General features: G+C 52.1%; 16 protein-coding genes across 17 annotated transcripts; 7 read left to right on the top strand and 9 right to left on the bottom strand.

The window, feature by feature from the left end:
- The first annotated feature begins 455 nt into the window (after window positions 1–455).
- PPTG_19434 (hypothetical protein) lies at window positions 456–1,073 on the top strand. The gene has a single exon (XM_008917883.1). The coding sequence runs from the start codon at window positions 544–546 to the stop codon at window positions 988–990; it is 447 nt and encodes a 148-aa protein (XP_008916131.1). The 5' UTR covers window positions 456–543; the 3' UTR covers window positions 991–1,073.
- A 281-nt stretch (window positions 1,074–1,354) lies between these two features.
- On the bottom strand, window positions 1,355–2,711 carry PPTG_19433 (hypothetical protein). Its single transcript, XM_008917882.1, has one exon. The coding sequence runs from the start codon at window positions 2,317–2,319 to the stop codon at window positions 1,765–1,767; it is 555 nt and encodes a 184-aa protein (XP_008916130.1). The 5' UTR covers window positions 2,320–2,711; the 3' UTR covers window positions 1,355–1,764.
- Window positions 2,712–2,790: 79 nt separating this feature from the next.
- Window positions 2,791–4,485, top strand: PPTG_19432 (hypothetical protein; the record flags this gene model as incomplete). Its single annotated transcript, XM_008917881.1, has 1 exon — window positions 2,791–4,485. One exon carries the CDS (start codon window positions 2,791–2,793, stop codon window positions 4,483–4,485), a length of 1,695 nt encoding a protein of 564 aa, XP_008916129.1.
- A 100-nt stretch (window positions 4,486–4,585) lies between these two features.
- Window positions 4,586–6,172, top strand: PPTG_19431 (NEK/NEK1 protein kinase; the record flags this gene model as incomplete). Its single annotated transcript, XM_008917880.1, has 2 exons — window positions 4,586–4,602; window positions 4,666–6,172. The coding sequence occupies 2 exons, from the start codon at window positions 4,586–4,588 to the stop codon at window positions 6,170–6,172; spliced, it is 1,524 nt and encodes a 507-aa protein (XP_008916128.1).
- A 203-nt stretch (window positions 6,173–6,375) lies between these two features.
- On the top strand, window positions 6,376–7,182 carry PPTG_19430 (hypothetical protein; the record flags this gene model as incomplete). The annotated part of the gene is made up of 1 exon (XM_008917879.1): window positions 6,376–7,182. One exon carries the CDS (start codon window positions 6,376–6,378, stop codon window positions 7,180–7,182), a length of 807 nt encoding a protein of 268 aa, XP_008916127.1.
- Window positions 7,183–7,277: 95 nt separating this feature from the next.
- Window positions 7,278–8,982, top strand: PPTG_19429 (hypothetical protein). The gene is made up of 4 exons (XM_008917878.1): window positions 7,278–7,836; window positions 7,904–8,015; window positions 8,090–8,204; window positions 8,278–8,982. The coding sequence occupies exons 1-4, from the start codon at window positions 7,337–7,339 to the stop codon at window positions 8,424–8,426; spliced, it is 876 nt and encodes a 291-aa protein (XP_008916126.1). The 5' UTR covers window positions 7,278–7,336; the 3' UTR covers window positions 8,427–8,982.
- Window positions 8,381–10,421, bottom strand: PPTG_19428 (hypothetical protein). The gene is made up of 2 exons (XM_008917877.1): window positions 9,016–10,421; window positions 8,381–8,952 (listed from the first exon to the last, which is right to left on the bottom strand). The coding sequence occupies exons 1-2, from the start codon at window positions 10,048–10,050 to the stop codon at window positions 8,626–8,628; spliced, it is 1,362 nt and encodes a 453-aa protein (XP_008916125.1). The 5' UTR covers window positions 10,051–10,421; the 3' UTR covers window positions 8,381–8,625.
- A 1,169-nt stretch (window positions 10,422–11,590) lies between these two features.
- On the top strand, window positions 11,591–13,364 carry PPTG_19427 (hypothetical protein). Its single transcript, XM_008917876.1, has one exon. It carries the CDS (start codon window positions 11,685–11,687, stop codon window positions 13,284–13,286), a length of 1,602 nt encoding a protein of 533 aa, XP_008916124.1. The 5' UTR covers window positions 11,591–11,684; the 3' UTR covers window positions 13,287–13,364.
- PPTG_19425 lies at window positions 13,180–14,857 on the bottom strand. Of its 2 annotated transcripts, none has more exons than XM_008917873.1 (2): window positions 14,646–14,857; window positions 13,180–14,577 (listed from the first exon to the last, which is right to left on the bottom strand). In XM_008917873.1, the coding sequence occupies exons 1-2, from the start codon at window positions 14,772–14,774 to the stop codon at window positions 14,011–14,013; spliced, it is 696 nt and encodes a 231-aa protein (XP_008916121.1). In that variant the 5' UTR covers window positions 14,775–14,857; the 3' UTR covers window positions 13,180–14,010. The 2 variants fall into 2 exon arrangements, with proteins under 2 accessions (XP_008916121.1, XP_008916122.1); XM_008917874.1 differs by having other exon boundaries at window positions 13,180–14,571.
- On the top strand, window positions 13,393–14,975 carry PPTG_19426 (hypothetical protein). The gene has a single exon (XM_008917875.1). The coding sequence runs from the start codon at window positions 13,433–13,435 to the stop codon at window positions 13,892–13,894; it is 462 nt and encodes a 153-aa protein (XP_008916123.1). The 5' UTR covers window positions 13,393–13,432; the 3' UTR covers window positions 13,895–14,975.
- PPTG_19424 (hypothetical protein) lies at window positions 14,857–17,756 on the bottom strand. Its single transcript, XM_008917872.1, has 2 exons — window positions 17,641–17,756; window positions 14,857–17,541 (listed from the first exon to the last, which is right to left on the bottom strand). The coding sequence occupies exon 2, from the start codon at window positions 17,519–17,521 to the stop codon at window positions 15,146–15,148; it is 2,376 nt and encodes a 791-aa protein (XP_008916120.1). The 5' UTR covers window positions 17,522–17,541; window positions 17,641–17,756; the 3' UTR covers window positions 14,857–15,145.
- Window positions 17,757–18,016: 260 nt separating this feature from the next.
- On the bottom strand, window positions 18,017–18,614 carry PPTG_24586 (hypothetical protein; the record flags this gene model as incomplete). Its single annotated transcript, XM_008917886.1, has 2 exons — window positions 18,017–18,126; window positions 18,587–18,614. 2 exons carry the CDS (start codon window positions 18,612–18,614, stop codon window positions 18,017–18,019), a joined length of 138 nt encoding a protein of 45 aa, XP_008916134.1.
- A 651-nt stretch (window positions 18,615–19,265) lies between these two features.
- On the bottom strand, window positions 19,266–21,036 carry PPTG_19423 (hypothetical protein; the record flags this gene model as incomplete). Its single annotated transcript, XM_008917871.1, has 1 exon — window positions 19,266–21,036. The coding sequence occupies one exon, from the start codon at window positions 21,034–21,036 to the stop codon at window positions 19,309–19,311; it is 1,728 nt and encodes a 575-aa protein (XP_008916119.1). The 3' UTR covers window positions 19,266–19,308.
- A 214-nt stretch (window positions 21,037–21,250) lies between these two features.
- On the bottom strand, window positions 21,251–23,417 carry PPTG_19422 (hypothetical protein; the record flags this gene model as incomplete). Its single annotated transcript, XM_008917870.1, has 1 exon — window positions 21,251–23,417. The coding sequence occupies one exon, from the start codon at window positions 23,415–23,417 to the stop codon at window positions 21,252–21,254; it is 2,166 nt and encodes a 721-aa protein (XP_008916118.1). The 3' UTR covers window position 21,251.
- Window positions 23,418–23,440: 23 nt separating this feature from the next.
- On the bottom strand, window positions 23,441–25,557 carry PPTG_19421 (hypothetical protein). Its single transcript, XM_008917869.1, has one exon. The coding sequence runs from the start codon at window positions 25,357–25,359 to the stop codon at window positions 23,647–23,649; it is 1,713 nt and encodes a 570-aa protein (XP_008916117.1). The 5' UTR covers window positions 25,360–25,557; the 3' UTR covers window positions 23,441–23,646.
- Window positions 25,558–26,094: 537 nt separating this feature from the next.
- On the bottom strand, window positions 26,095–26,575 carry PPTG_24585 (hypothetical protein; the record flags this gene model as incomplete). The annotated part of the gene is made up of 2 exons (XM_008917885.1): window positions 26,095–26,368; window positions 26,544–26,575. The coding sequence occupies 2 exons, from the start codon at window positions 26,573–26,575 to the stop codon at window positions 26,095–26,097; spliced, it is 306 nt and encodes a 101-aa protein (XP_008916133.1).
- Between the last annotated feature and the right edge of the window lie 1,061 nt (window positions 26,576–27,636).

The following is a 27,636-nucleotide window of genomic DNA, read 5'->3' as shown; positions in this document are numbered from 1 at the left end:
GGCAACACAATTCGATGGCATTGACACGTGCAGGTATTTCTACAGAGGACCAATCTCCATAAACCTTTCTACATTTAATATAATGCTTCAAATGAAGTGTAATATACTCCTATAACCTAAATAAATGGATACTTATAAAATAAATAATGGAAACGCTGTTTGATAACCATCTGTTTGCTGTTCTTTGGGGTATTTTAAGTTTTAATATCCCCATAGAACAGCAAAACAGATGGTTATCAAACAGCGTTTCCATTATTTTAATAGACGTAGCCTACAAGACTAACCAGATAAATAGTGGATCGCTAAACCACCGAAAAGCAACCCTCTCCTCAATAGAGCTCAGTGTCAAACACTTGTCGACAGGCTACCGTTGCAAAACGGCCAAACGGAAGGAGATTCATGCGCTAATACGGTCCGTTACGTTAATTCTGCATACTGGACATTTACTAGTTTCCAAGGAAACCATCCAAAGTATCATTCGCCCATTTGCGCTACACACATCACACCAGCCCCGGTCGTCTACTTTCGAGTCAACTCTCCAAGATGAAGAAGTTCTTCGCCACGATTCTCATTGCCGCCGCCATCGTAACTCAGGGTGTTGCCCAGACTCCGAACACACCAGCGGCAACAACCACCACGACCACAGCACCTGCTGTCACTCCATCCACCGCTCCCAGCACTACCACAGCTCCTCCCTCTACGACCCCATCGCCAAATGCGCTTGTGCCTGCTACGACGGCCCCGGTTGAGCCAATCACCCCAACGACCTCACCCACCGGTGTTACAAGCGCGCCGACAGCGTCTGGCGAGGGCTCCACAGACAAAACCAATGAAGCTGCATCGACCGGTTCCGATGCTAGTGGATCGAGTAATGGCTCGCCCAATGTGGGCGACACTTCAGGCTCCTCGATTGCCATTAGTGGACAGTGCATTTCGCTTCTGTCTGCAGCATCTGCTGTCGTTGCTACTGTGGTTGCTGCTCTGTTCTAAGTGTACTCCGATAGGTTTACTCGCCCCAAAAAGGCATTGCTAATGCATACGCGCCGCCATAGCGGCTGCAGTCCCCCAAACGGATTATTCTGTAGTTTGTTTTTATCTTCTTTGCTTCACATCTAGTTCGACTTGGAGTTCTTCAACCCTGAAGATGTACAGGTTGACACCCACACACTACTGAGCGCCTAGATTTCCGTTAAGTTATAAAGAAAATAGTCGTGCTTTATACGGTGAATCTAGCAGGTGAAAGATGATAAAGCTACTAGGGCCACACGGGAGGGGCACTTGGAATTGCATACATGAATTGAGCATTGTCGCTAAAACAAAACATCTGAATTTTAACCGTTATGCTCGCAGTCATGCCCCTTGTAAAAAAAATCGTGTATTTTAGTGCGTAGATACTTAAATTTCGTGAAATTTTGACTCATCCGCTCAAGATTAAGACAGATTCCCTTCCATCTCATAAACTAATGACGGTCGAAAACCATTTCTTTGGCGCCCTTTCATTACAAGTTTTTCTTTGATACTTGGAAAGTATAGCACTCCGTTTTAAATGCAGCTTTGGGAAATGAACTGTCGGTTTGTTAGGCACTTGACCGAACTTGTCCAAATCATAAAAAAAGCTAATCATCAGTCCAACACAGCACAACACCATTGCAAGCTCGCTCAATTTACTCCGCTCGTCCTCGCTTTTGCCCAACCACTTGCGCGATCTGTTCGGTCAGTCTCTTTCTTTCCATTGCCTCAACGTCCCAACCTCCTCTACGGAGATCAATGACAGCTAGAAGACGAGCTGCAAGCGTCGTTGATAACTTCGCGCCCCTGTTGAGTTGGTCCTTCAATAGCCAAAAGTACTTGAACACGAGCATATTGTTGCTTCGAGATTCCAAAACTGACCCAGCGGACTCCAAGAGTGCACAGTCCATTAAGGTTAATATCATTCGGAACAGCGTCGGGGTTCAAGTAATCAAACTCTCCTTCGAGATTCTTTCGGACACCAAGAAGCATTTCAATGCACCGGTGCATGGTGTCGTCTTCAACAATGCCTCGTCGAAACAATGCGCCGAGGAAATGGCATGTGTCCTCTTTGCGCTGTCTCACGTGCTCCAACTGTTCCGTCTTCAGTCCAGAGGCCTTCTTCACCTCCAGCACTGCTTGGCAACATCTCAGTAAAACGCACCGAACCAAGTGAAGATTACCCATCGAGCGCTTTGCCTGACGGCGACTGTTATACCCCCCCTTGAGTACGAGGGGCCTGGACAGGTAGAACTTGTGCTGCTGCTCGTCTTCCCATTGTTTATACAGCTTCCCGTCTCGGAAAGACATCCCTGCTGCCTTCAAACGCAGCGATGGATCTAGTTTTACCAGGTCCAAATCACTACACTTTGCCCTTTCGTTTCAAAAGGTCCTGCAATTTTGTGTGGAAACTTCTCCTCCAGCAACGAATAGTAGTCGCCATCGATGGACTGGGTCACTACCATCCGTTGCGTGGAGCATTTCGTTTCCAGGCGTTCACAGAAATCGGCGTACACATCGCAGAACTCTTTGTTGGCCAGCGCTTCCTCAAAAATTGTGGTGGCAACGTCCTCCAGATCCCCCACAGTCTCCACTCTCACATTCAACAATGCAGACCTAGATAAGGCAAATTAGTGAATGACTGGTAAGCTCCGTTACCCGGATGTAGTCAAGAAACGTCAACCACTGCACTTCAACAAACGTAACCTTGATGTACCCCTTTCATACCCCACATCGTAACTGGATTTTCGCATTTTGAAGAACCAGACAACCAGCATCATCATGGCTGGCCGCATGGACTTGGAAGCGCGTCTTCGGGCCTTGCGCGAAGGCAAGCGACCTCCAGCGTCCCCACCAGCTCCACCTCCACCTGTACCTACCGCCGCATCTTTTTCATGGCCCGAAGTTCCTTCCAACCCCGTGAAGAATGAAATCCCCGTGCGTCAGCGTGTTCCAGTCGCTGTGGGCGGCGAATACCAGCCCGTACGTCGCGTTTCCGCGAGTTTCTCGGCTGATCCACCTGTTACTATTATTGGCCGCTCATCGTCGGACGATTCCGCGCCTTCAGCGAGCTTTTCGACGCCTGTGGTACCTCCGAAAGTGGAAGAACCAGCTCCTGGTCAGGAAGAAGTGCTGCGACTCACAGCAGCGCAATTACTGGGCCCTGACTACGAAGAGGCCGTGAAAGTGGCTCAATACGCCATCGATAATGAGCGCAGGCAAATGCCACACACAGCTATTGACGGTTATATCCGAGCGGGGCAGATGCTCATCGAGATTGGCAGACGACAAGCAGCGCCGCATCTACAGGACATTGTCAAGGCCAAAGCTCTAGATCTGCTGCAACGGGCTGAAGGCCTGTCCGAGTGGACGAATGAGGTGCTGGCAAAGGACTCGAGTCAGCAGGCGCTGGCTGCAGCGTATCATCAGTCGCAGCAGAACCGCTACAGGTCGTTAACAGAGAAACAGGAGCTGGTGTCCAAGATGCAGCAGGACAATCGTAATATGAAGGAGAGACTGAACCAACTGGCACTACTGACGAAGATTCGAGGGCGGATGATGAATGTGGTGAAGAAGAGACGAGCGAGGAAAGCAGCGGAGGCGAGAGAGAGGGAGCAGACGGAGGCAGAGGCCGCAGCACAAAGTACACGAGATATCATGAGTCGTGGGGATTTCAATGATGTGACCGGGGAGATCGATGACTATGAGGAGGAAAGCTATGGAGGACTGAATAACGTCTCTGGATCTGGCTCAGATGAAGACGGAGAGTCCCAGAAGCCTTACCAGCATTATCGCTCGTCACTATTTCCATCAACACGCAGTTCACCGCGAGAAACGCAGAAGGTTGACCTTATCAATGAGCTACATGATCGTATTGGACTGCCTCAGATCGACCATCTCCGCAAGTTTGAGCCCTTAACAAACGACCCGACAGCAGATAGCAGACAGGAGGAGCTGCATTCTGAATTGGAAGCAGCAAAGCAAGAAGCAGACAAGTTGCGAGCGGCAGTGCAGGAGATGGAGCAGTGTTTACGCCTTGCAGCGCAGCACTCGAAGCAGCGCTCGATTAAACTGGAACAGCAGAAGGCGCAGGAGTTCGCGGAAGTGCAGAGCGAGTTGGATCGTGTGCGTGAAGAGCTTGAGGTCGAGCGACGGCGGTCTGCTACATTACAGAGTGGTCCATCCAGCTGGAGATCTTCAGTGGCCTCTGATCCTGGTGCGGATGAGTCCCAGGAGACGGGGGTCATGAGGCATCTCCGGTCTTCTCTCCACAAGGTATTCCGTTCACGCGATGAACTGTCTGATGATGGGGATGGAGAGCGTAGTCGCCGTGCATCTGTTCAACGCACTTCGTATTCACATGACTCTCCACGGCATACACCAAAGGCCAAGGAGAAGAAATCAATGGCTCAGTATATCGATGTAGACGACGAAGAAGACATGGAGGAAGACGAAGACGGCGGCGTGTGGCTGTAATCAACGTCTTGAACCTAAAACGGCTATTCCTGTTTTATGGGTCTCCCGGTGGTGTTTTGTAAGTGGAGACGGCAATCTTGTATATAATAAACCAGAAGCCATGGATGGCTACTCCAGGTGAGCTTGTATGACGAGGTGGTATCCTATCTGCGTCAAGTCTAACTAGACTGTAAACAATAGAGTGAAGCTGCTGGGTGAAGGCTCTTTTGGGCGCGTATTCCTGATGCGTGAGAAGAAGTCTGGTGATCGTCTGGTGTGCGTTAAGGAGATTCATCGTATGCATTGCCCTAAGAGATCAACTTTTGCTGGTCGAGGGAAGTCGGTCGATGTGGAGTTGGATCTAATGAAGAAGCTACGACATCCAAACCTCATCCGGTTATTGGCCTCAGTTGTAGGTCCACCTCCACTCCGACAGCAATTCATCGTGATGGAATATTGCTCCGGCGGAGATCTACAGACTTATATCAAGACAAACGGAAGGCAAAAATCTTGCTTGGATGAAGATGCGATATGGTACTGGTTTGTTCAGCTGGCTCTGGGACTGCATCACATGCACCAGCAGCGTGTGTTGCATCGCGACTTGAAGACTGCCAATATTTTTCTCTCTCACGCTGGTTATCTCGTTCTTGGTGACTTTGGAATTGCACGAACACTAAGAAATGACGACATGGCTACGACTATGATCGGTACACCGTTGTATATGGCGCCAGAGGTATTGGACGGCAAGGAATACAGCTTCAGTTCGGATGTGTGGGCACTGGGATGTGTGTTATATGAGTTATGTACCGGCAAACCTCCGTTCACGGCAAATAATGCTGCACAATTAGTGAACAAAATTTGCCACGTTGACTACGTACCAATTCAAAAGGGAGGAAGTCTTAAGACTTCACGCCTGCCGACACTGGTAGCTTCAATGCTCAACGCACGGCCTGATCTTCGTCCTTCAGTAGATCAGCTCCTTCACGACTCAATCGCTCGCGTCCATATCCGTCGGTATTGCAAGGATCGACTCCATTCGACAGATATAAATGCGGATGAACAGCGCGTGCTACTACAGCAGATTGCGGTGTTGGGGACTAACTCTAGTGTGGATAATGCGATGAATACGACCATCAGGATAGATTCGTATTCAAGACACAAGATTCATACCGATCGGGATCAGGAGGATCGAGAGAAAAAACTCATGGAGGTACGCGAACGCGAACGTCGAGATCAAATTCAATTTGCATTGGAGGAATTGCAGCAATTGAAGCTTCGCTTTCCGGCTGCTTGTGATTCCGAGCCAATAGTTAGCACCGCCAACGAAAAGGTTGAAGAGGTCAAAAACCCTGTTCCAGAGATTAGACTAGATGTTTGTAAGGCACCGCTTCTTGACGAGGAATGGCGAGAACCGGTTCGTGCGGTAACGGAAATCCCTAGGAGTGTTGTGCAAACTGAGCAACAAGGTCAGGCTAGGCTTGGTCGCGCGAATTCTGTCCCGAAAGAGTTGATCTTCACTGGGATACCTCGAGTTGGTGTGCCTCTCACGCAAATGGCCAAGACGTTTGCATCTCGTCATCCTGTGAGTCGTGACATTCGTGCTTTGAGACGAACTGAGGTCGCGAAAGCTGCTGAGCGATACAAGCATCGCCTGGATGCCATGAACACGACTCAAGAGTGGAGGAACGGCACTCAGACCCACAAGTAGGCTTTGCTCGACTAGAAAAAAATGTAGCCATCTCGATTAGAGAGTGAAGGTCACTTCAACCACTGAAAGTTGCAGTTGCCCTTACTCAGATACTGTACAGCGAACGTTTCTGTACCCGAGCGACAATAAGCACTTAGCATTGTGACAGCATCAGACCCACTCCTCATTTTTCAATTTACTCAATCCATCACACTCCTACAACCATGCAAGCCGTCACGAATCAGCAGACCATTCCGTGTTACCCTCCGTTCGCAATAGCTCCTGGTGCTGCGTCCAAGCGCACTGGATTAAATGTATTCGTCATTTCGTGGGAAGACGTTCTCGCTCCAATGTCATTCCTAGCAACACGCATCGGCCTTCAACCCACGAGATCCAGCTTGGAGGCAGCCAAAGCTGCCTACGTCCAGGATCGCTATCTACAGCAGGCCCTAGCGTCTGTGGAGGAAGAAACTATCGAGTTTCTACGCATTGCAGCGACATTGGGGCCTGTGTTCATTGTGACAGAGAAGAGCGTCAGGTACATGGAGACCACGTGCGTTGCCTTCTTCCCTCGATTAGCGCATTGGCTGGCCAGCGCTGTCTTGGCTATGGATACCACACAGCAGTTTCGCGTGCGTGTTCTAGCTGCATCTCAGAAATTCGCCAACATCCTGGAGAGCTCAGCGTGGCTCGCTCGAATGTACCAGCAGATCGTCAAGATCGCCGTTTGTGAAGTGCACGGTATCTCGATTGCCAACGCTGGGGCTTTGATCCACGCACAAAAATTGCTGCAGTACCGTGAAAGCGGGACGTTGGGACTAGTGAGTATCAGCGCGGCGGCAATACATCAAGCTGCAAGCCTCCGAGCTTTCGACGTCGCTCCTTATTCGATCCCTAAAGCTGTGCATGTTCCAGGCGGAGATCCATCCAGCGCACTCAACCTAGAACACTTCTTCGCCCAATTAAGGACATTGCAAGGGTACATTTCAAGTGTTGCTGCACACAACTCTGCGTTCTCAATGTCGTTATAAGGCCGTGAATAGTGCTTTTGGTACCGAGAAAAGTTTGCAAAAACTTCAACATGACCATCACTCCGTTTTCGTACTTAATAGAGATCTAACGGTTCCCTTGACCCTTGATTATTCCTAGTCTTGGTGTCGTTCGCCCCCTTCCTCGTCCGTCGCGATGCTGTCGCCTGCGACGCATTCCAAGGAGCTCCTGCAGCCGAGCACGAGCATCGACATGAAGTACATGCTCTCCTCTGACCCGCTGGGCAGTCGCCAGAAGAAGAAAGCCAAACGAGCGGGCACCGACGTGTTCCGCTCCTGTTCCGCATTTCCCGAATATTTTGCTCGCGTGCTGGACTACCGTCAAATGGACCTCGATGCCACCTTCTACCAAATGGTTACACTCTGCGTACAACCCGCTAAGGTCTATAAGAGCGCCTACTACCGTAAACAGACCAAGAATCGCTGGGCGAGAGATGACCCGGCGTTTGCAGTCATCCAGTTCGCCTTCCTACTCGTAGCCACAGTGGCCTGGGCCATCGCCTTCCGTGTGGATAGCGCAGCCAAGTATGCGTCACTGCTGTTTCACGCTGTAGTAATCGAGTGGCTTGGCTGTGGACTTGTCATCTCTACGCTCTGCTGGTGGATCGCTAACCATCATCTACGACAACGGAACAAGTGCGTACAGATATTTGGATACTTCTTTTATAAGGGCTCATTAATTGTTTCTTATTTGATGAAATAGTCTCGGGGTGGGCGATGCTTTGTATGTGGAGCAGCGAGTGGAGTGGCAGTTCGCATTTGACATTCACTGCAACTCTTTCTTCATCCTGTTCCTCTTCCTCTACGTGCTCCAGGTATGTCGTCTGAGTGTTGACGTTTGGAGAGATTTTGGTGCTAATGTTTGGTTAATTTATTATTGTTATTGTAGTTTTTACTGGCTCCGCTGCTGGCGTCGAACTCGTTTGTGATGCTACTGGTTGGGAATCTACTGTACTCGTTGGGATGGGGGTTTTACACTTACATCACGTTCCTCGGATATATGGGTACGCTGGATGCATCACTCGTGTTGGCGATGGTTTTGATACTAACCTACTGCTTCATGCTGGCATCCAATAGCGCTCCCTTTCCTGCACCGGACGGAGCAGTTACTGCTGCCAGTTATCGTAATCCTTGCACTCTTCATATCCACGTTGGTGTTGCAGGCAGTGTTCGGCGCACAGATCAACTTTGCGCACCTTTCGACACACTATTATTATGCTCCATAACTGTAGTGATTCCGGTGCAATATAGCAGACAGCGAGCAATAGATGTTTCTTCAACTCCTACCCGTGACGTTGCTTACTTTGAATATGGCAAGTACTTGTAGGAACGAAGACGATGTAGTAGCTGATATTCGCACTAGCATCTATTAGTAATAAGGAGCTTCAGGCGAGCTCATCAAGCTCGAAACTGTCGATAATGAGACTACTGGAAGAGCATCGAGATGACCACAGCCACCACCGTAAGCGATAGAGCTCCATTGAGGCTCACGGCAGCCGATTCCTCTGAAGATGACGATCCAGCAACACTGCCAGCGGCCGACAGTGAACCAGCCGAGGCCGCAGCGTCAAGCGACGAGTTGGTCACTAACCAGTTCTTCAGGAAGTCACCCAGGAGCTCACCACCCGGACTGCGTGTAGCATTGTGGTAGTAGTCATTCACTGTGAGGTACACATGCTGAGATCTGTTCACATAGAACGTCGAAACTTCGTCACTGATGTTCTTGTACACGTCGATGATTGCCGTCATATTCTGTAAATAAAAGGAAAGTTAGTGAGTGGGTTTTCAAGAAAAATCATTTGACAAGCAACGTACCGAGTAGAAGTCCTCCCCACTGATGAGGTCTGTGAATGGATAGCCGAGGATACCTTCATCCACCAGTTGGTAAAAGTAGCGCTGGGTCTGATCGTACATACTGTTGAGGAAGAGCCACTGAGCGGCCGGGACGCTCTCAATCATGTAGGACATCATCTCGGTCACGGTCAGATCGTTGTCATCGCATCGGTCCCAGAGCTCGGACGTCACCTTGAGGTCCAGATCGCACGATCCATAGTATGAAATAAGCTTTCCTGCCGTGTAGTCGCTGGGTAACACGCCGACGTAGCTGTCACTGAGCACCGAATAGCGGATATTGTTCTCCTCAACCTGCCAGGTATCAGCCACGAGCGCACTTAGCGCCTGAGCACCAAGAGCTCCAGCACTGTAGCCACTGATAATGATTTCTTCTGGGTTCGGATAGTTCTCCACAGCCCAGTCAAGCACCGCCTTGGTGTTGTTATACCCAACTTGGTGCAGAGTCATATTGTGACCCAAACACTCGGGCATGTTAAGCAGCGCGTACAGGGGGCTGTCCTCAATGTGGTCAACGCGGCTACCGATGTGCAGGTCGCCGGTGCAGTATGGGAGGTGTACGATGTTGTAGTCGTTAAAGAGGTTCTCGTCGTTGGAACGATTGAGTACGCCCGTACTCAGGGGCCTGGCGTTGGCGGTGAAAGTCTCGAAAATGCACTGCAGACCAAAGGCACACGTGGAGTCATCGATACAGGCGCCGCCTCCCTGGAAATACAACATGAGTTTGGTCTTGTCCTGGCTTGGAGCTGGGAACACCTGGAAGAAGTAGGTCGAATTGGTGGTGTAGTCCACGCTCGAGTTATAGAAATCGTCGAAAGCGCAGCGAGTAGCACCGCCCGGGTAAATGACGGTACTGCTGTCGAGTGCCGAGGTGGTGAGGTCGTCCACAGCGCATGAGTTCGAGTCGCTCATGACGCAGATCTCGTCGCCATCGCGGATCTGAGCCTGAGTTAGGGACGCCAGCAGCGCCAACGAACCGGTGAGGGCGAGCTTCCACATGATGATGATTCGATTCCGATGAGGGCGAGTGTGCGGCAACGGGAAGACTCGAGAATGGTGAATCCGCTGAGCAGTGTTAGAGCTGCAGCCACCGCCTGGACTGTCCCCATCCTACACAAGGAGCCGGACGTTGATGCCCTTCGTGCACCGTTTTCATCACGGGCAAAGCTCATGTCCCTTGCGGACGGGAAATGTTGGCAACGCTGAGCAAGTCGCTGAGTTTTCGCCGAAACCTGGCAACATTTCGGGGTGGCCGCAGCATGGAACTGCAGCGATTCATCGTCACTGGACGAGCTACGTGACACCAATTGAACGAAGAACTCGTAGATATAGTGGAGCTGCCCTTTTAGGGTATTTTTTTCAGTGAGAAGGGGGAGGTTTTTATGTTTTGATAAACTTGTAGAATCGGTGTGCACCTCTTCGTTACGTTCACATTCAGTTTTTCAATTTCAAGAAGTTTTTCAAGAAGTTAAAAGATGTTTGGATCCGCTATGCCAAACCACGGACTACATGTACTGATCGCGGCTTGTTAAGCTTCCTCGCTTGCGTGCTGGTGGTCGTTGCTTTCGGGTATCGCCTCCAGTCAACCTGACTGTTAAGAAGTGGGTCAACACTGGTGATGTCAGTGGATCCGACAGGCCTTTTCACGACCGCTTCCAAGATGGCTTGATCGATTAGAAACATTCCAGCTGGCTCGGATTGCATTGCACTCTTGGCAGACGAAACCAAGGGTTGGAACACCCTGGTCTGAAAGATAAAAGTTATCCTTTGATAACTCAATCAAAGTCATGCACGTCGGTGATGACAACCACGCATATTAATTCCGCGCCATGCATCCCAAATTGAGATTTTACACTAGTTCAAACCAAAACATCGTAGTCAAAATAAAATGCATGGCGACCACCGAGAAACGTGAAATACCCCGCTTTGCAGCCTTCGACGAAGACGGGAAGGGCTGGCTCAGCGAGAAACAGGGAGGTCTGGCCTCGTTGCGGTTGCTACTGCGGTTGACGCGTCCGGCGAATCGTCTCAGGAGCTTCACGCAATCAAAACTGTGTACATGCACCTTACGGACACTGGATTTCGTAGGTTCACTGCGGCAGTGCCGAGCAGACTGCGTCCACCGGGGTTCTGTATTGTGCACGGCAAATTACCGACATGCTAGATAGCTCAGAGTTTCTGATTTAGAATTTAATACTGTTGGGAGGCCGAACCATCAAAAGATACCTAGGGATGCCTCTGCTAGCAAACTGTAAACAACAGGATCATAGGCGTATGCAGATCACAAAAGGTCTCAACTAGCCAAGCTGAGCTAGGTCTCCTACAAAGGATTACTGCAAGCATAAAGCGCTGGCAATCTCCCAGGGCCGTAGGCTCGTTAAATTCTCGTAACAACGCACCTCGCCTAAAACTATCAACAACTGGGCAATTCTTAAGGTCAAGTTGTCGGTTGACCACTGCAGCTTCAACTTCGTCGCTACAAATACCAAGTCACAATTCCCACTCTCTGATTGGCTCTCAATGTTACTTCTAAAGTAATCAGTAAGTTGTTCTTAAGTTGTTCTTCCTACGCGCCAAAAGCTCTAGCACTTATCGCAGGAACGGAGCTCCACCTATTTGCTAGCTGCTTCTCCATGTCGGACACGACGCTGAGCAACGTGTTCTGGGGCCACAGCGCCGGTGTGCTGGTGCTCTCCGCCTCTGGTTTGCTGTGGCGCAGTCGCACGACCGAGAGCCAGAAGAAACTGCTGAAAGATGACATCGTGACGCTGTTGTGGACTCCGGTGGGGCCCAAGACGCACCACCTTAAGGTCTACCAGAAGGGCGGCAAGTACGTGCGCTTCACGGGGCTCAAGGCACAGGACGTGGCACAACTCAAAAACCACGTGGAGAGCCACTTTGACCGCGAGCTGGAGCAAGAGAAGGTGGCAGCGGCCGGTGGCAACTGGGGCGACATGAAGTTCGAGGGCCCCAACCTCAATTTCCGCACAGCCAACGCCAGTGTCATGGAGTTGCCACTGGAGCAGATTTCCCAGTGTGCTCTACCCGGTAAGAACGAAGTGGAGCTACAGTTCCACGAGGACGACACAGTGGCTGGAGATGAGGAGACACTCGTCGAGATGCGACTGTACTTGCCTCCAGGTGACGGGGAGGACGAAGTTGTCACAGCCGAGGAGTTCCGTCAGGAGGTACTGGAGAAGGCAAACATCCGCAGTGTCATGGGGAAGAGTATCGTGGATCTGGACGAGACCATCGGCACGTTCCTCACTCCTCGCGGTCGCTACGGAGTCGAGATCTATGGCTCGTTCTTGCGTATGCACGGTAAGACGTTCGACTACAAGATCATGTACTCGAACATCAACCGCTGTTTCCTCCTGGAACTGCCCAATGGCATCAACACAGCGTTTGTCATCAGCCTCGAGGAGCCTATTCGTCAGGGTAAGCAGGGATACCCTCATCTGGTGCTGCAACTGAGCAAGAACGACGTCCACATCGACGTCAACTTGTCGTCCGAGGAGATCAAAAAGTACAATGGCAACATCCACGAACGGATGTCCGGCGCGTTGCCTCAGATCGTCGCTACTTTGTTCAAGTTCATCATCGGCAAGAAGGTTTACACTTCCGGTAAATTCAAGACTCACAGTGGCGACCGAGCGGTCAAATGCGCCGTCAAGGCCCAGAGTGGAGTTCTGTTCCCACTGGAAAAGTCGTTCATGTTCATCCACAAGCCCACGACCTTCATTCGCTACGAGGAGATCGACTACATCGAGTTCCAGAGGTATGCCGGACAGAGTGGGTCCTCTGCGAGTCGCAACTTCGACCTGCTCGTGAGCTGCAAGTCCGTGGGTGGTGAGGCAGCGCGCGAGTACATTTTCTCTGCTATCGATCGACGCGAGTTCCCGGAGTTGAGTCAGTTTTTGACGTCCAAGAAGCTGCGGATCCGTAACCTGAAGGAGAGTCATGCGGCTGCCCAACCAGGCTCGAAGAAACGCGACTTTAACGAGTATTTAGAGGAGTTAGGACCAGAGGAGGGCGAGATCGAAGACGACGAGGACGAGGAGGACTCGGACTTTGGGCCAGGCGACGACTCTGGCAGTGAGTCGAGTGACTTTAGTGATGAGGAGCTCAGTGGGAAGGACTCGGACGAGGAGGATGCTGAGGAAGGAGAGGAGGCATCCAAGAAGGACAAGAAGAAGAAGAAGAAGCACAAGAAGCACAAGTCCAATGATGAGTAAATGTTGCAGAGGCAATAGCTGGAGACCAGACTAGGTCGCGTTCCAATACATACACCTTTTGACAATTTTTTTGTGAGATGTAGCAAAGAGTTATTTCTTTTTGTATCAGAATTGAAGGGTTTGCAAGAAGGCCAGTCCCAGTGACGATGGAGACGGTCAGGACGCGCCGACGACCGCGGCGACAGCTCGGACTCGAGGCTCCAGCCAAGGGAAATCTGGCGCAGCACATTGCGAGTATCGTGGCGCTCTCGTTGCAGCAGAATCAAGGCACTGGAGGGCTGTCGAGTGGGAAACAAGGGCGATTGGCGTCGACGCTGCGACTGGCAGAGAAGAATGTGGCCGACATGTCAGCGTATCTGCGTCGGCAAGAGGCTGAGGCTGCAGTAATTTTGGCAAGAAGAGAGGAGGTGACGTCCTGCTATGAAGACGAAGACCAGAATGTGTGTATCATTTGCTTGGACGGCAACATGGAGGACGAGAGTGCTGAAGCACTGCCTTGTGGTCACGTCTTCCATGCTCAATGTATTGCGCAATGGCTACTGTATCGACGAGTGTGCCCTGTAGACCGACGGCCAGTGGATGAAGATGATGTTGCCATCCAAAGGTGAAGGAGCGAAAACTCAATTAAAGTAAAAGCTCATTTGCCGTTAGCAACTGGCAACTTGTTGCAATGGCTCACCTTCAAGTGTGCTACCCAATGCCCTCGCTTGTCCCATTAGCAGCCTTACCACGGGAGAATGTCGCCACGGAAGTGGAAGAATTTGCCACTGTCCTCAGGCTTAGCGTTCGCGATGACCTTAGTGAGACCAGCGACGCTCTCCACAGTAGTGACTTCGCCCTTGTGGCCAGTCATGCGCGTCACGACGTATCCAGGGTGTAGCGCCAGTGTAACGATCTTGTCGTCCTTGAGATCGATCGAGAGGCTCTTATTGAGCATGTTAAGTGCCGACTTTGACGCGCGGTAGCTGTATCTGCCACCGGAGGCATTGTCAGCGATGCTGCCCAGGCGTGAGGTGATCTGACTCACTGTAGCTGTGCCATTCTTAGCCACCGCCAGCTTCAGATTCGGCAGCAGAGCACGCGTCACGAGGAAGGGACCGACAGCGTTCACTTCGAAGAGCTTCATCACTTCCGCCTTGGTAACGTCAGGAACGCCGCCTCCGCCGCCCATGCCGGCATTGTTGATCAATAGGTCGATGGGCTCGCCCTTGAGCTCCCCGGCCGCCTTGGCAATTGAAGACTCGTCGGTGATATCTAGTGGGATGATCTTCGACACCGCCAACTCCTTTAGCTGAAGCGCAGAGCAAGTTAGATACTATACACGGATCTAAAGCCATTTAGAGCCAATATGAATCGTACGTCGGTGGCTCCTTCGACGTCGCGTGCTGCGGCGATGACCTTCCAATCGGTGTTCACGTAGTGGCGCGTGAAGGCGAGGCCGATGCCGCGGTTGCTGCCAGTGATGAGGACGGTCTTGGCAACGCTCATGGCAATGGTTGGAAAACTCCAGAGTGATCCAAAATGAGACGATGGCTGGTCTCACGACCCAAGAGTGATGGTCATTTTTGAAGTGGCTTAGCAAAAGTGACGTACATTTTTCTCCAGTTGAACAACACTCTCGAAATGGCATGCAAATAGACATCTTTTTGGTATTGCACGCGCTTACATTAACTACACTAACAGCTCGCCACGAGAACCATCGGCAAAAAAGGCAAAAAAAGAAAAAACTCGAGCCGAGAGAGAGCGCCACCAGTATAAACGTCTGCCCAGGTGGTCGGCCACCATTTTATCGTCCTTCTCCCACTCGATCGGCTCAAAGCACAAGCCATCTATAAAATCCTCCAGTCGGTCCATCACCTTCACGCCGATAGTTTGTTCTTCTTGTTATCTGCTGCCAACGCTGAATCCTGCTGCGAGTTTTCCAATCGACGTTTCCGTTCGTTTGCCAAGTGTGAAGATTCCTCGCCAGCAACTGCCGCCAGTGCGCTCAGTTGCATCGCAGAGCCATTAGAAGGAAGACCTGTCGACTCGGATGACGCCACCAGCGACAAAATGTCCTCAATAGAAGAATTACGCGGGAATCCAGACTTGAATCCGCCCAGCGAGCTCAGTTTGTCGTACGAGGCACTGGACGACAACGTGCTGAGGTTCGAGAATGACGGGAAGCTACTGAGATCGCCCGATCCAAAGCGAGACAACATGTCCGAGCTGGGCACTCGAGCCATTTTATCACTAGACGGGACTCTCGGGATACGCTGCTCCCCTCCGCCCATGGTATGGAGCTTATCCATTGACGGAATACGCGGAAGTTTGTCCAACGAGGCAACACGCGGCATCTTGTCAAGTGAAGGCACTTGAGGCATTTTATCCATCGACGGCACGCGAGGGAAAATACCCGACGAGCTACGCGGCATTTTGTTCAGAGGTTTGGGGATCTGGATCTGGTTTCCTGAGCCTGACGAGGCCGAGGAATTGTGACTGGGGCTGAGGCGTTTGGTGGTGGCACCAGTGGTAGTAGAGCTAGTCGTCGCACTCGTGGAAGTTGACACGCTGTTGTCGCTGCTAGTGGCAGAGCTCTGCGTATTGACGTCTGCATCCCGTTGCTCCTCCTTGATCCCAGTTTCCCCTAGTTTTCTCCGGACTCCTCCAGACGTGGCATTGTCCTTGTCCTGCTTTGCGTTTTCCATCGAGTTCTGAGCTGCTGAAGTGGCTCCACGAGGACTGTTGGGTCCGTGATCTTGCAGCAGATTGGACAGCTGCTCTAGCGACTGGATACGTGGGAAATAGGCGTTCAGACCTTCGCCAATCGACAGCGGCTTTGGTAAACCAGCATGTTGTGAGTCGAATCCAGAGCTCGTCATTGTGTTCTGGGTCTCCGTCGACGCGTACGAGACGTTAGGGTTCATATTGTTGAAGCCTGACGACGTGGAATGCTGGAAGTTCTCGATACTGGCCACTCGAGGGAACAGACAGGAAAAACTGTCGATAGATGACACACGAGGGAAGGCGTCGCTCGCGTTGCCGTCCATTGGAGCGCTACTTGGAGGTTTATTGTCCTGCATCTGGTTCGGAGGCTGCTGTCCTTGGCCCTGTGACTGTGCACCAGCAATACCCAGCATCGACACGTTGTTATGATCGCTGTTAAATACATGAGAAGTGACGGTATTGTTCTGTTGCGGAGGGTGCAGAGGCGGCTGGACAGGCATGGCTCCTGGTCGACCAGGAGCTCCGTAGCCAGCAGTTGGCTGCTGTACAGGCACTGGACGAGGCTCCTGCTTGGTCATTGGCTGCATGGACGCACTGGGATATCCTTGTTGCTGTTGCTGTGGATGCGGCGGTCTCATAGCCGCAGGGTTTCCTGCCGCCGCCGCTGCGTATCCGATAGATCTGGCCGCTGCAAAGCGGTTCTTGTCCCTAGAGAGCTCCGATTCCAGTCGCTTCTCGCGTCGTCGCTGGTTGTATTGCTCTCGTTCCAAGTAGGTTTTCTCCAGCTCAGCCAGATCTTTGCGGATATTCTCCATGTCCTCCTTGGACACTTCGTCCTCACGTCGTCGGAAAATGATCTTGCCGATACATTGATCGCCTGTGTATTTCTTCGAGATGCGCATAGGGTCGCAATTCAGTAGTTTGGATAGAAAAGTCCGCAGTGTCGTGCCCTCAGCCAAAGGTAAGTTGCCCTTCTTGAACTCCTCAATCAGACGGTCGCAGTAGGCGCTCTCCTCGGCCGTCCACTTGCCCTTACGCATCGCTGTGGGCGGATTACTGGCCGGTGTAGAGTTACCGTCTGCGTTGGCTGTGGGGGTCCCTCCAGTCGCTGCGTTGCCGTCCAGTACATGCGCTTTACTGTCCACGGGATACCCGCCATTGTCTTGGGGGACATTCGCTTGCATTTGAGCCGCGTACTGCTGCGTCATGAGGCGACGTGGCGCCTGGATGGGCGTCCAGCATGAAGGACATACTTTGTCCTTCGTTAGTGCGCGCTCGATGCAGCCAGCGTGGAATTGGTGGTGACACGGCTCCAGTAACACGTCCACGTTGGGATTGTAGCACATGAGGCACGTGCCGGGGGGCGGAGGAGGCATGAACGTGCCTGGGGGAGCGTCTGGACGGCCAGAGGGGGCGGAGACACCGTTATTTCCGGCGTTGTAAGGCATTCCGCTGCTCTGCGGAGGCAGATAGGAGCTCATGGTGCTGGGGTCGGGTCTTGGAATGTGGAGCGCTTCTCCCGTTCCCATTGGATGACGTACGGATATCACTGAAGAGAGGGGAGACGTGAGCGTTAGTACGGAGTCTACTGGGTGGACCAAGACGCGAGTGCTTCCTTCCTGCCTGCACAGCGAGCGCACTTGCTTACCTTGACGCTTGCCGATACTTCCAGAGAGAAAATAACGGGAAGAGACGAGCGAGAAGCGCAGTTCCCGCCGTCGCCAGTTAAATATAGCAAGCGAGACAGCGAATTGCTAATTCGTAGACTCGAGATAGCGTTAATCAGAGGTTTTAGTGGCCAATTTCATGTTCGAAGTGGGACGCACTGATTCGTGTTCTTCTATTTGAAGAACAGAGACGGGGTGTTTCTGCCTCGGTACCGACTGATGACAGCTCTCCCGCGTCACACATTTCTGGTGTCAAGGGCAAATTGCTCGCTTGAGAGCAAAAACTTCAGTTGGCTTTGCAGCACATGCGGATGCGCTTGAGTTGTGCTTCAGAACATATATGCTCCTGCTGTCTCTTTAGGGCGCTGGCTTGCGGATTGCATTAACGTGAAATGGCTCCAGTGGCCAACTCAGAAATGCTTTGATGATCTTGTGGGTTGTGGCGTTCGGTCGCACGCCGAACAGCTCTGAAACGAGACGAGCGTCTCTTTTAGCGGAGCAATTGTATCGGCGACAGCAACAGCAGATGCCTGTCAAGCCAAGTGCCTCGTTTCACGTCTGCAGATTCAGGTTGAACTACAGCGCGACAAGCGGCCAAAGCCTCGGCATTCATGCGCAGGAGCAGACACTAGCAACATGGCAGGGCCTCGATGGAGTTAATGCTGACTCCGACGCTGCCCCTCCAGTCGTGGCAGCATATGGCAAAATCTATTTGACTACCCAATAGTCAACTGACATTTTGGCTCATTTTTTGGGGCTATATTTTTTTACGAGCAGTGGAAATTTACCACTGAGCTGTTCCCGCATGCAGCATGGACAACTAAGCAAGGATTTACTGGGACAATGTGGAATTTCCTTAACCCACTATCACAGAATTAATCCTTGTAGCCTCTTGAATTTGTTGTCGTGTTAGCTGAACTGCATCACGAAACTGAGTTTCGCTCTCGTCTCCCATGAAGTCACGAATTTTGGTGGAGTGGGAGTTTTCCCTAGATTCAACCACGGAGAAAAGGGACTAATGCGCCTTCTTTGGCCCCTAAACCTCGTCCCTAAAACCACAGTTTTGGTGATCAAATCGAAGGCCTCGAAAGTGATCCACCTCCTAAATTGTGGATGAAAATTTTTGGGTCTCCGAAAGAATCGTAGAGAGCGGCAGAGCACATGGCGACAAGATATTTGCTCGCATTTGACTTCGACGGCGATATGTCCCTCCATTAGCAGTCCCCGAGCAGCCAGAGCTCTCATTAATCGCGCGTGAAGTTGTTTGACGCACGTTAGTACATAACTGCAGGTCTCAATCAGCTTCAACAATCGGATACTGTTGGTTCAGAACTCAAATAGCGATGTTCGTAAGCGTCATCGCCGTGCAATGCAGTCTGCTTGGGTCCGCTTCAACTTCACCATCACTCTTGACTAACGGCAACTAAACTTTAACTAAACTTCAACGTGCGTGCAGCGAAATGCTAAATGCTACAGCCAATTGTGAAAGCACCAGCGCAACTTTGTAGCTTTTAGTATCTCCCCCTGAATTGGCTCCAGGAAACCTCCCACTTTCAACCTACACACGAGAGCAAGAAGAGAAAGAAAGACTACGTAAAAAAAGAAATGAAGAAGCTGAAAGCCAACAGTCTTTCTTTGACGCAGTAGGTCTAAATAGACGTGGCTCGGCGGATGGCGCTGGCCTGCAGAGGGCTTCCTAAACTCGGCTGCTGCTTGCCGCTCGAAGGCGGTACGAGGGACGGTGGGAGCTCTGCTGGAATAGGCTCTCCGTCCTTTGCCAACGCGCAGAGGTGCATGGCCACCGCGAACTCATCGGCGTCCAAACTTCCAGCCTTTGACTGGTCAGCGAGGTCCCAAATAGCCCGCAATATTTGCTGGGAGACTGTGGTCGTCGCCTGCTTTTGCAGAGGTGCCATACAGCTTCCTCCAGAAGCCCGGCCAGTGGAATCCAAGGACAACGTGGCGAAGATAGCGTCGTACTCTGCCTTACGTCCCAGCAGCTCCTCCTCCCACTGCAATTGTCCCACAGGGGCGACACTGGCGAAAGGATTATTACTCGAAGTGTTCCCATACTCAGGGCTCTCCACACCAGCGATCCCCACACGTGTGTGTTTAGGCAGCGAGGCCATCAATGCTGGGATATCCTTGGTAAGCATATCGTCGATGTCCTGCAATTCCCGTGACTTTAAAGACGGGAACTTAGTGAACTTTCGATCAGCGCATTGGCGAACGAAGGCGTCGATCGGAGGGAAATCTCCTGGTGGCAAATGGTATTTGCGCTGCACCTCTCGGAAGTTTTCGGCCATATTTTCCAACAGTTCGCGCTGTTTCTTCTCCATGCCAAAAACCGCCGGCATCTTGTCACGCAAGTGTCCTAGAATACAGGCATGAACTTTGGCTAGTCGCGCGCGCTTCACTAGTTCGTTCACTTTACGAACGGCAGCATGTTGCGGCAAAGCACGCAACTCGTCGAGCAGGTCTCGCTCTTCAGCATCGAAGAGCGCCTCGGGAGTACTGCCGCTGCCATCTTCACCGTGTTGTTGACGCGGTTGAGACCAGAAGGAGCCAAGATACACACGCATGACTTCTGGGGTCTTTAGAACTTTGCCTAGCGACCACATGAGCGCACCGTAGACGCGTAACAGGCGCTGTTGATCCACTTGATCCGCTTTGTTTAGTACACAACGCACTTTATCACTTTGGCCCTGCAACACTTCGATAACTCGCTGAAACTCGTCCGAAATATCAAGTTTGTGTGCATCAAAAAGCAGCAAAATGAGGTCGGAGCGCTCGGCAAACCAACGCGCCACTTGTGTGAAGTCGTACCCACGAGAAATACGCTGTTTCTCGCCACTCAGAATACCGGGAGTGTCGACAATCGTTAGTTGCTGAAGCAATGAAGATGGAAGCTGCGCCACCTCGAATTTATTGAGGAAGGCTGTACCAAACATGGACAATCCACCGTAGGGTAGATCTGGTGACACACATGCGGCATTGCCCGGGACTGTGCGTTCTTCCAGTCCGTGCATCACAGCAACGAAGCGATCTGTTGTGGGCTCTGGTCCTACACGTTGACCAGGAAAAGGTTTGCCTAAAAGGTACTCGATGAAGGAGGTTTTGCCCACAGAGTACTGTCCGATCATGAGCACCTGCGGCTTGGCTTCAAAGTCGGCATCGCTTAACAGTGGCGAGTGGAAGTCTCCAAAGTCATAGCGCTTTTCTAATGGCCTTAGCTTGGTGGCGTAGAGTTTCTTCAGTGCATCAATAGCCTCGCGACTCTTAGCTGCAATTTCGGCTCCTTCACCGCCAGCATGAAGCTCCGCACCGCCCTTAACGGAACCAGAGCGCTGAACTCGAAAACTCGGAGCCTTGGACATGGCAGCGCTAGCAGGAAGATGCTGGTATGAACGTCCGTTGGGGTGTGACTGCTCGCCAGAAAACAAAACTGCTGCCTGCGGGAGTGTTGGTCGCTATGTTGCCGTTGTTGAAGTCACGAAAACAGCTGGAAGTAAGAATGTTGGTCACTTTGTTGCCGTTGTTGAAGTGGAAATGGCTACACTTTTTTTCATCCTATCTCTCTCTTCCTTCTACCTCAGCGATGCACCTTCGAAGTCGTGTTGCCACGCCGCTTGCTCTTCGTGTTTTTCTCTGCAAAGCGCTTGAGTTCGTCGTATGTAAGCGCTCGTTCGTCCTCTTCATCGTCTGCCAATTCCTCTCCAGTTGCAGCTCCGCTAGCTTCGGGACTTCTCTTATCGTTTCCAGCTCGTCGGTTTCCCATCACTTCATCCCCGAGTGCATGCGCCACAGCGAGTGCTCCTGCGAATTGACGCAGCGACACCGACTCACGACAAGAAGCACGGCGGGGCTGCTTCGAACTGTGTCGCTTCGACGATGGACTGATGACTCCGTCCGGTGTCAGGGGCGCTGGCAACTCGATGACCCCATCAACGCCGCCAAAAGATGGCACATGTACATGCAACTTTTGTCGCGGATCGGACGGTAATGTAGGAGGGCCGTGTCCCACTGGCAGTGGTGACGTTGCATCGACGGTTGGAGTCTGCGCTTGAGTTTGACCACGTGTTTTCGCTGGTGAAGCTTCACTTGCTTCACCACTAGCTTTGCTCTGTAGTAGTGCCGTCGTGTACATCTCAATAGCCTGCAAATACTCGATAACGCTCGAATCCGTGATGCCCTGTCCAAGTGCTGTAGCATTCCCACTCGTAGTGCCACCAGTAGCTGCGTGTGCCATCGTATTATGCACTGAGTGTACCGAGGCCTTGATTCTGCCTAACACAGCCTCTCGTTCCTCGATCTCCGCGTCCAGATCATCGCAAGCCTGTTGTGTTTCACGTAAAGCTGCTTCTACTCGCCTACACTGCTGTTTCTGTGAGGCTCGACTTGCTATCCCTTCACGAGCCTTGAAAGTCTCGATCTGAGTGGTGAGCGTAGCCACTTGAGTCTGCAGTGCCACTTCCTCGCGACTAAGTTCTTCCACACGCTTAAAGCGTTGGAAATTGGCTGCATCGCGTGCCAGTAAGTCTTGCGCTAATGCTGAGGCATCTTGAAGCCCTGTACGCTCACGTATAGCGGCAAACGCTTGGTCATATTTGGCCATTAGACTGTCGGGAACAGACGTCAGCGCTCGGTCCACTCCGATCTTCCAGGATGACAGTGCAGTGACTCGAGATAACGTTCCTGCACCAGATTTGTCTTGCTCGGAGTTTGCATCGAGCTCCGATAGACCCAAGGACGCGTTCTGCATCTCACTGGCAGCCAGACGCACGCCCGTTTCGCGTCGCCAGTGCTCGATACTGTGCTTAAGTTCCTGGAATTGATGCTCGTACTCGAACTGCTCGCGTTCGGCGGCATCCTGCAGCCGAGCAACTTCCCGAGCCAATGCTTCTCTTGCGTGCGTTGCTCGAGTCAAATCAGCCTTTGCTTGTTCATGACGAGCTTTACAACCGCTAGTTTCGCGCTCGAGCTTCTTGTAAATGCCGTCAAAGATGATGCGGTCTCGTCGAGCGGCATCCACTCGTGCGAGCAAGTGTTTGTTGGCAGAATCGACCTCATTCTTGCGAACCAGAGCGAGCTCCAGTCGGTTCTCCGCCACGCGAAGTCTTCCTGACACTGCGGCTGCAGCGGCCGCTCCTGCTAAGGGTTTACCGGGTGTTCCAGCCTCTGTTTCAGCGGCGATCGCGGCGGCAGCTTCATGAGCAGGAATCGGCTGCAATGCAAGACGCAAAGCGGCTAACTCTCGAGTCTTGCGAAGGATAATCTGCTCTGTCTTCTCCACTTGACGCTGCGTCTTGGCGAGCTTCCGAGCGAACGTGGCGAGTGTGGATCGGAGCTGTTCGACTCGACTGCGCTTCTCCTGTCCTAACAGCTCCCTCGCTGCTCTAGCCTCGATCGATAACTCTTGCTTAAGTAGCTTGTTGTGGTTCTGTAGTCTCTGGATGGTCTCACGAGGTGCTTGCACTGAAAACACTGCAGCATGAGGACCCGGCGGCTTCTTGACTGGGCTAGAGGTTGCAAAGCTGTTTGGACCAGCTCCAAGAAGCCCAAAGACGCTTCTCCGTCGAGTTCTTCCAAGAGGCTCCGGCATAGGAGGGATGTGATCGTCGTCTTCGTCATGATGCTGCTCGTTTGCAGCCGCCAACGTGAGTCCAGCGATGATTCCTAGCGTCGTGTTGGTGCCTAGCAATCTACTCACAGCGTCGGTACCGCCGTCATCGCTCTCAGGTCGAAGGTCTCCGCTCATTTAGAGAGCGACTGAAGGACGCGGGGCGTTTCAAAGTGGTGCACTGCACTGTCATCCGTGTATTTTGTTTGACATTATACGTGTCTCCTAAGTCCAGGGGCTCCTCGTCCTCTTCGATCGAAGACAAGGCTGAGACTCTGGCGCCTCTCTTGGTGTTCTCTATATCTTACAAGCCGCGAGCTTTCATTCAACACGCGGCATATCAAGTACTGCAAACGCTAACTTTCCTTCAGCATGCAGTGGGTACAGGGCGACCTTGACGGAAAACCTTCTTGCTCGACTTCTTGATCTCCATGGAGCGCGGCGCCGGCGGATTTGGCTTGTCTACAGTCGCGGGTTTAACCGTCTTGATCACTGGCTTGGTCATTGTCACGGGTTTGATGGTTTTCACGACGGGCTTCGCCATCGTCACAGGCGTGATCGTCTTCACCACAGGCTTCACCACCGGCACAGGCTCGATCGTGACCTCGGGGGCGCTGACGTTCAGGCTGGCCGAGACTTCCTGTAGCAGTGATAGCGCAGCTGCACTGGAACGACGGCGTTTACCGCCGTTGAAGACGGCACGACGCGGTAGACGGACGCCACGCTGAGGGACATCCTCGTTTGACTCGGGTTCTTCCACTTCAGCGTCCAGGACCACAGCCGACGTGGGCTTGGCGGGTGTCGCTGTGTTCACAGTAGATTTCTTAGGCGTTGGCTTGGATGTGGGGGTCTGTTCGGGCTCGAAGAGCACAACGAGAGGAGCTTTTGGCTTCACGACGGGTTTCAACGACTCTGGCTGGAAAAGCACCACACCTGGGCTCTTCTGCTTTGCAGGTGGAGTGGGCATGGGAGATCGAGGCCTACGAGGCGATGCCGCCTTGCTGTGTACAGGGGACTTTGGAGCTGGTGTCGCAGCTTTCGGCGGGGCCGGTGCTGGGGACTTGGGCTTGCTGGGTGGTGCGGGTGCCGGTACTTTTGGTCTGGATGGTGCAGTAGGAGCCGCCGTCTTCGGCTTGACAGGAGGGGGAGGCGGTCGCGACTTTGGCTTGGACGGAGCCTTCTGTTGCTTTTTATTGGCGCTGTCAGGGGCGTCTGGCACAGACTTGCGGCCATAGGCACCTTTCAGTCGACCACGCTGCTCAATGCTGATATCCGCGGGTCGAGCGCCCAGGGAGCTGCGTCTAGTCACGTCTGAATTGCGGTCAATAAAGCTCGAGCCGAGATCTGACGGACGAGCGCCCAGAGACGCGCGCGAGTCAAGTGAAGCGCGAGACGGCGTAACAATTCGCCTGCACAGACACATATCGGAGCATCCGTGTTGCTGATCAAGCGGCTTTTCCCTCTTTCGAAGGCTACTGTAGTGGTCGTGTTTGAGCAGCAAATTGATCGTCTTGCCCTTGCCTTCCTTAGTTCTCGCATACTTGTCAGTGTCGATGCGCAGTCGCTTGACGGGGCCCGTGTGCACGATAATGTTGACACCCAGCAGTCTGGAGGCGGCTACGAGCTCCGGGTGGCCGCCCCACGCTCCTGCTTCACGAAGGCGTGCGCAGTACTCAACGACTCCCTCACCAGCCACGAACGGCTCGAAGAAGGCGCGTTCCAAATCGATAAAGTCTACCAGACGGCGACGCAGCTCCAAGTGGCGGCGCTCATGGCCGTAGAGCTGGTCGCTCAGCGCTCGGAAGAGGCAGTTGCCATCCTTGCGGATCGGTGCCACCTCCCAGCCGAGACGGAGATATTGGCGTTTGTACTGGTCATCAGAGACCCAGTTGGTGTCCCGGGACGTGACGCTGCTGTCCACTACGAACGAGTTATCGTACGTAATGCGTGGAGCGTACGCCTCGGCACCGGCGAACTGGCGGTGCGCGCGCTGTGCTGCTAGGCGTTGGCTGTTAGAGCGCGTCCTGGTCGTACCGCGATCGCGGTTGCGCGCGTGGTTTCGGAGCCACGCGAGCGACATGGCAGTGTTGACCCCTGCAAGATGCACGGACGGCGCCACGATTCACAAGTGCTCGACGCAACTCGGTTGCAGGCGAGCGTGGCAGTCTAGGAATGAGCCGAGGACCAAGGAGAGACCGAGAGAGCGAGCGCGTGGGAAGCCCGGGCGACGGCGGACCAAGTGCAAAAAGGACACGCAACAACGAGTGCAAGGTGCAAGTGACGGAATCTGGAGGGTCAAGTTGCCAATCAAGTCGCACGAGTTGACAACAATGAAAAGAGTTCAGAACATAACCTTTAAATTTGAATACCATTTTATGTTTTGCTGCGGGTCATTGTATTTTCAAAGGTCGAACTCAACAGAGGTTTGCTGTCGTATCGAAAGGTCGCAACATCAAGTTTGGCAAGAAGAACTGGCTAGCGGGTCCAGATACTTTGGAAACAATCTGCGATCTGCTGTCGGAAGTTGCCGCTGCTGGTCAACAGCGCAAGGCATCTCGAACCCGGCCTCTCCTTTGCTTTCCATGCTTCTTCGCTTGCTGCATCGAGGCTATCCCATTTACTTTGGTCACGTGACCCGCTTTGTGCTTGTCTTCGCACCGAAAGCGGGATTGGTGTGCGTGTGTGAAAGGATCCTGAGGTTTGAGTACTTCTAACCTTTCGCTCCTTGCTGCAATACCCACATCCAAGGTGGAGGAGCGTGGACTAATATTCACGCTGCGTGGAGCTCGACACCTCGAGCGGCAGGTGGGGTTACTTACGTGCGTGCTTCGCGATATCCGACCCATCGATCGGTCGACCAGCGAGTGGCGTGTCTGGAATTGTCTATAGGGCCCTGATTCACTTCAAGCTGGTCAATAATGGCCATATCCTGCCACCAAAAGGGTAGAGGCCGCGAACTCGGGACATTTTCACGTTGCCCGAACAAGTCGTGGGTGATGACGCGTTGGAAGGACGATGTGAATGCCGCAACGGCTAAGCTCATGAGTCCCCGCCGAGCGCCAAATCGAAAAATACTGGCGAGACTGCCCCTACGCGTTGTGAAATGTGAAAAAAGCTACGAGTGGCGGGCAAAATCCAGACTTACAAAAAGCAGGACGAGTGCAACGTGTGTGTGGGAGAGCCATAAATGAACAGATCTGGGCGACCGAAACAGTAGAACTACGCAGAGGCCAGCCACCGTACATGCGTCGCCTTCTCGCTCACCTGCTTACATCTAACTCGATGCCCGCGAGCATGAACAATGTTTTTGCCTCTTCTGCTATGCATTGGACATCGAAAGACACCTTGTCGAGCCTGGCACAGTGAAAAAATCAACGATAGATGTGGAGAAATGCACACTGTAATTCGATCGCATCACCTCTTACAGTACAGACGACAAGGGTAATTGTTTAGTCTCGACTTGGGCAGGAATCAACATTGGAAGATGCATGTGGTGGTCAGTCATTGCAGGCACGAGAAGCACCAAGTGACCAAGACAAATTTTAAGTTTTATCATTGCATGGACTGCCCAGGCATTTTCTTCTATTTTGGCAAGGTTGCTTGATACGTGTATCACTGCCTGTACCGAGGGTTTCTTTCGTGACAACGAAGACGGACGAGCCAAGCGAGGCGGGAAAGAAGGAATGGTGCGGTCCTTGGAGTCGGGGCAGCAAAAGAGACGAAAGCATGCACTGGATGTAGGGATTCCTTAATAGGGAAACCAAGGGGTGCGGATTGATTCCGAGTATACGAAGCTGAATTCCGAGTACAACTATCAGTTTGAACAGGTTTTAGACAAACGGTGGAAACCCGAGTACACTTTGTAGAGGAACCTCGAGTACGCTGCGCACACCGATATCTGTGCGGTATAAACATCTCATTTATTTCGTCCAATAGTTTAAAAAAAAAAAGTATTTATTCCACGTGAACTGGACTTCGATGTGTTCGTAGAGAAATGATACTTTCCCCAGACAAGCGTTGCTTTTCATCTTTTATCGATAGATCGAAAGAAGACACAAAGCGCTACAAATATACTGGATTCACTACTCACAAACCGAGATGAATACACTGCTATGAAATCGTTTAAGTATTACCAATTCTGACATTAATAAGCGTGTTTTATTCAAAATCTTTTTTTTTCTTAGCTGTTTTCTTCCGCTTGCTCATCCAAACTTGTTACGTCGAGTCCGATCTTCCGCGATGCAGCGATGATCTCAGCAATGTCTTGGAACTCGTAGAATAGTTCGTCACCGTCGACGAACTTTACACGCCATTGGTACACACCATTCTTCAGTTGAGCGCCCTTGATCCTGCCGGT

This window comes from Phytophthora parasitica (assembly GCF_000247585.1).
Source record: "Phytophthora parasitica INRA-310 unplaced genomic scaffold supercont2.120, whole genome shotgun sequence".
Classification (NCBI taxonomy): Eukaryota; Oomycota; class Peronosporomycetes; order Peronosporales; family Peronosporaceae; genus Phytophthora; species Phytophthora nicotianae.
Note: the sequence above shows the minus strand (reverse complement) of the source record. Positions and strands in the feature narration are given on the sequence as shown.